The following is a 5,648-nucleotide window of genomic DNA, read 5'->3' on the forward strand; positions in this document are numbered from 1 at the left end:
GATCACCCTCTCTTAAGCAAAGGTGGGAGGACTTGTCAGAAATGATTGAGGTGAGCTACTGAGGTTCCCATTGGTGACTGTGAGTGTCCAGCACTGTGGGCCAGTAGAAAACGAGTGGCATCTGCAGTTCCCATCGGAGACCGTGTGCACCTGGCTCCCTGGGTCAGATGTGAGTGTGTGGAAATCCCTGGTGTTACCAAGAGAGGAAGGATCCCCTACTTTCTTCTAACCCCTCTTCCCAATTGTCTTGTCTGGTGACCTGGGTGGCTCATGGGAGGTGGAGAAAGTGTGCCCCTAACCCCATTGGGGTGTATGCTAAAACACTTTAAGGAAGCATATGAATCTCAGGACTATGGTCTTAAGTGGAGTAGACATAAACTACAGGTGTTTTGTGAGGGAGAATGGCCAACATTTGGAGTGGGATGGCCAGCCATAGGTACTTTGGACACCTCCATAGCAGTACAGGTTCATCAGTTAGTATTCCATCCTACATTAGGACACCCAGACCAAGATCTGTCCATAGATGTTTGGCTTAACCTATAAAACCACCCTCCACCATGGCTCAAAAAATTCAAAATGCAACGGTGCAGGCTCCTAGTGTCACAAACTTTACCATTGACCAAACTAAAGAAGTCCACCCCAGTCATGCCTAGCTGCCCAGAAGAACTACCGCATCCACCCCCATATGTACCCCCTCTTGGCTTAAGAAAGATGTCAGATGAGGGAGAATCTTCTGGGGCATCAGGATTAATAGCCTGACTAGACCGGGTATCCCCCTCCATGAGAAGCCCCGGGGATCCACCAGATACGATAGATCGATTGGCCCAAGCTGACCTTTCGCCCCCGGGGACCTCTGCCCAGGTAGACTCCCAGGTAGAACCCTAGGTAGACCCTAAACTAGAGGCTGAACCAGTGGCAGCAAGGACAAGAGCAAAAACAGAACAAACGTCCCTGACAGCACTGCTTAGGCAGGTTGACCAGCTTGTAACAGATCATGAGGACCCCCACAGCATCGGTCACCTTACCATTGTTCCAACATGTACCATTCACTACGTCAGATTTACTTAACTGGAAACTACACTATGGCCCCTTTAATGAAAAACCTACAGAAGTAGCAGATTTAGTGAAAACCATAGTGGATACACACAACCCCACTTGGATGGATCTCCAACAACTTATGGCGACTCTGTTTAACCCGGAAGAAAGGGAAAAGACTAAGAATGCAGTAACTGAGATATTAAAGCCTGACGTCAGGGCAGATGGAAATCTAGCAGCACATATTGAGGCTCCCTTCCCATCCCAAGATCCTAAATGGAATCCTTACAACCGTATGGACCATTTATGAAACTACTAGTCAATAGTTGTGCGAGCCATCCGTTTGGCAGGAAAAAGGAAACAGGGTTGCTGTTGTTGTGTTGTCATGCCCCTGGTGGAGACAGACTCTGAGGGAGAGGAGGAACAGCCGATAGGGAATGGAAGTGTGGCTCCGGAGGTTGTGGAGGAGGCTGGGGAAGGGCAGAAGCCAGAGGAAGACCCAGGCCCATCCGCTATCCATCCTAGGGTACACAGGGAAGAGAGAATAAGGGAGATACGTGATCTTCTCGGGAGGAGAGGGCCTTGATCCTCTTCAGGGGCTGCAGCTGTGTCAACTGAATAAGAGGACAGACCTGCATACAGACGAACGCTGGAAACAAAGTGTCGAAATATCTCTAGTTGATGGTTCCTCTCTGAGTTTGGCGTCCTTCCCAGTGTGTGTTATCTATGGACGTCCTCCAACCCTTATCTTGCCTGGTTTGTGTTGCTTTTTCCCTTCTTCTTGTAACTGTTTGTGTGGGAGTTTTTTGTCTTCCGTCAAAGATATTTGGAGCTTGGAAGCAAAGTGAAGGAATAAAAGGGGCTTCACCTGTTTTCTGTGTGTTTGTTTTGTATCTCACCCTGGGTCATTACATGTGCCATATCCATCATTGGACATTGGCCATCATTTTTATCAACAACCACACAAAAAAGTGGTGTTGAGTTTTGTCAAAACCAGTCCCTTAAATTTTGAAGCCATGATGTTCTTCTTCTGACTGGACCTCATTTGTCTTCAATCTTTCCTTGGAGAATTAAGTGAAGTATTTTTCCAAGTGTCGCATCACATTTCCAAAATATTCTAACTTTCACTTTTTGATGGTTTTGATGATTTCCCTTGGCTTTCCTAGGTGACTTATCACCTCCTCATTTCATTAAACTCGATATACCCAATTCCTGCAGCTGTTCTTCATATGTTTTAGCCTTCATCTGCCTACTCATCATTGTTGCTCTTCTCTGCACTCAATATAATTCGAGAGAGAGAGAGAGAGAGAGAGAGAGAGAGAGAGAGAGAGAGAGAATGCTAGATGAAGCTATACGAGAATATATCTTCTCTTTACAACTATCATTTATATTTCCACTTTAAAGAACAACAACAAATTAAAAGAAGCTGCAATTCAGCTTTTATGGCTTCAACAAAAGCCGCAGAAATTGCACTTTTCAGTACTCCAAACATTGCTTTAAAAAAATTAATCGAGGCTTGCATTTCCCTTAATTGCCGGATGCCTGAACTAGGTCAGGTATAGAAAAAGCATTGGTTCTTTTCATTGCAATGCAAGTTTACCTAATTCACTTGTTTAGACAATACAGGAGATGAATCAAAGAACAATTCAATAATCAGAGCTCTTCAGATTCTGTAATGCTGTTCTCTGTGTTCAAAGTGCACCTATTAGGAATGATGAAACCACACTGCAAATACTAGTGACCATACATCATTCCAGCAGTGCATTATATTTAGGGGGAATTCTTCACAAAAATCGATGTATTAGGAGAAACTGTATCTCAAGCATGAAAAAAATATATTTTAATTTTGCCATTTTAAGACAGAAATAATGTTTTGGTGGCTGAGAAGGGCATCTATATTTGGAAAGGACTGTGATGGACTGAAGAGTGAAGCAAATGGGTGGGGTTTAGAAACCGAGACCATAATTAAGCACATGCTTAGTTAAAACAACTCTTGTTTTATTTCAGTGCTGGGAATTATGTTCATTCCCAGCCTGTAATGAGTCCCAAACAGTCCCTCGAGATAAGCACCCACCTTTCTTTCCTTTGAATTGTTGCCAACATCTAAAGTGCCAAATGAACTATAAAAAGCCAACCAAAGTACAAAGTCTATGCAGAGCTTTAAGGATTAATCCAAACAGAGCAAATGACTTTGCTACCTGGAAAGGTTTCTCCACCTTTGCACTTCCTTTATGTCCTATGGGAGGGGCAATCACTTCCACGCCTTACTCCCGAATTGCCCCTTTTGTCTCCGCTGCTCTTGCCTTCTCACAGCTTGCGCACATGCGCACTGGGAACTCTGCCTCGTTGCTGCCAGACTCCGGAGGCTCCGGTGGCAGCACCCCACTCCCAGATGGTCCTGGCCCCATCTCTGCCTTGGATGCAGGACCCTCGTCTGAGTCCTCCCCAGATTCCCGGACAGGTCCCTGTTCTTCCCCATTGTCTGATTCCAGTGCCATCTGCACAGGCTGCCGGCGAACCACAACATAAAGAAAACGCAGGATACTTGCCATCATTACAAATTATTAAAGTGGATACTTATGGTTTAGTAGCAGGTGTGCATGCAGTAGATTTATTCTTAGCCTGCCCCAAAATTAATCTCCAACTTTAATGCACTCCGGTCGGCTCAACTGAGTCAGCGCTAAGTGACCTGATTCTTTAATTCTGTTCTGAATATCTCCAGAATGGCTGTCTTTTCTTTAAAGTCTTGATGCTGCTAAGAGGCAGCCACAGGGCTCATAAGGGGTAAAAATGTATTATGTCTCACAGGTCTCCCATTAGATTATTTTTATCAATGCAATCAGAATTAATCACAGGCACGTTTCGACTAATTTTCCATTTTATGCTCCCTCTGGTGCTATGCTAGTTGCTATACCTAACATTTAATTACATTACTTCTCTCCAGAACTCAATATTTAGAGGGTGAGGTGGAGGATGCACATAACATTTAATTGAGTTTATGACATAACATGTGTCATGCCCTAGCATATAACTTTTATACACTGTTGTTACTCTCTATCCCCATCTAGTGGCTGGGGGGATAAATATGCCCCAACATACAATCTTTATATACTGTTGTTGCACTTTTACCCCATCTAATGGCCAGAGAGACAAATACCAAGTATATTGTTTGAAGCGGACCCCACCCCATTACCATCAGCCCGCACTCTCAAAACAAGTGCACGCTGGCAAAGCAGACTCCATTTCCTTTAGCATTTGGGGGAAGGCGAATGCTTCCATTTCCTTTAGCATTGGGGGAAGCACAAAGAAGAATCCATCTTAATCGGTAGCACATGGTCATCCAAGGAGAAACCCACATCCCACACACAGAGCATCACCGATGAGATTTAAATTGCTTGTATTTATTAATTGTTATGTTCAGCAGTAACTTAATACTGTCTGTCTTGTATTTGGTCCTCATTGTATGTATCCCTGTTTTCCCCAGTTCCACCACATCCTGTTCTTTCAATAAAGCACTCAGATCTAAAGCATCCACCATATCCTGTTCTTTCAATAAAGCATCCACATGGTCTGTTTATTGGAGGGTAGGTGGGTTTAGCTGTGTGTCGTGCTGCACACAGACTAATGTGTAGTGAGGACAGAACAACATGCATTTCCTGCAACTAGACTCTCCTTTGGAGGCTACCTGGCCATTTCTGGTAAAAAAAAAAAAGCCACCTACCTATATGTTAAAGAAGGAAAATATATTCTCCAAAAGCTCTGAAGGTTTGGTCCAAGGCTCACCTAAGACATCCTTAATCCAATTAGAAAGATCGTTTTCTCTTGATTCATTCTACCAGCTCAAACACCAAGCACAGATATGAATGTATCGAGTGTTTAAAATCAGCATAGAGAACAATTGTAGAAGAAATAATGCCAGAGACACCACAGAGTTAGGTGTCAGCCACACTTTGGTTGGCTCAATGTTGGATTCAAAGCCTTCTATTACAGGTACACTTTGCTTAGCAGCCGCCTCGGAGTCAGCAACAATTCTACATTATGACAATGATGAAAAGTTAACTTCGCAACCAGTCCATATTTACAACTTCACAACATCCTTTTCTCTCTCAATTGCATTATTGATTGAGTTTTTTAAAAAATTATACAGCCGCTCAACTCATGTTCAGTGACTCTGGGAAGCTTACAAAAATAAAAAAAAAATGCAATATAAAAAAAGCAATAAAAAGCAATAACCTTCAGGACCTTGGGGAAGAGGTTCAGAGTGGTGGCTTATCTTATCTCTGCAGGAATTGTGTTCCACAGGGAAGGAATCCCCACAGAGAAGGCCCTTCTTTCTTTATTTTTATTTATTTATTTTGTCAAATGCTTACAATATGATAGAAATAAGAATAAACATAAGTTTATATATATGAAATAGGAACTAATAATTGGGGACAATAGGACAGGGATGGTAGGCACGATTGTGCGCTTATGCACGCCCCTTACAGACCTCTTAGGAACGGGATGAGGTCAATAGAAGTTAGTTTGAAAGTAAAGGAGTGGGGGTTTGAGCAGGTGACAACAGAATCAGGTAGTGAGTTCCAGACATTGACCACTCTGTTGCTGAAATTGTA

At 43.2% G+C, this 5,648-nt stretch overlaps 1 protein-coding gene across 1 annotated transcript; it reads left to right on the forward strand.

The window, feature by feature from the left end:
- The first annotated feature begins 243 nt into the window (after window positions 1-243).
- On the forward strand, window positions 244-1,345 carry LOC148125480 (uncharacterized). The gene is made up of 2 exons (XM_087936725.1): window positions 244-436; window positions 1,011-1,345. The coding sequence occupies exons 1-2, from the start codon at window positions 271-273 to the stop codon at window positions 1,343-1,345; spliced, it is 501 nt and encodes a 166-aa protein (XP_087792851.1). The 5' UTR covers window positions 244-270.
- The last annotated feature ends 4,303 nt before the right edge of the window (window positions 1,346-5,648 follow it).

The sequence above is a fragment of the Pseudonaja textilis genome, chromosome 6 (assembly GCF_049901715.1).
Source record: "Pseudonaja textilis isolate UNSWEBS1 chromosome 6, rPseTex1.2, whole genome shotgun sequence".
Taxonomy (NCBI): domain Eukaryota; kingdom Metazoa; phylum Chordata; class Lepidosauria; order Squamata; family Elapidae; genus Pseudonaja; species Pseudonaja textilis.

What these genes read in the sequence shown, in the direction of transcription:
- LOC148125480 (XM_087936725.1), top strand. Translation starts at nt 271, where the DNA reads ATGGGAGGTGGAGAAAGTGTGCCCCTAACCCCATTGGGGTGTATGCTA. An exon ending in AGTGGGATGGCCAGCCATAG is followed by an intron (nt 437 to 1,010) that starts GTACTTTGGACA and finishes GGACCCCCACAG; the next exon opens with CATCGGTCACCTTACCATTG.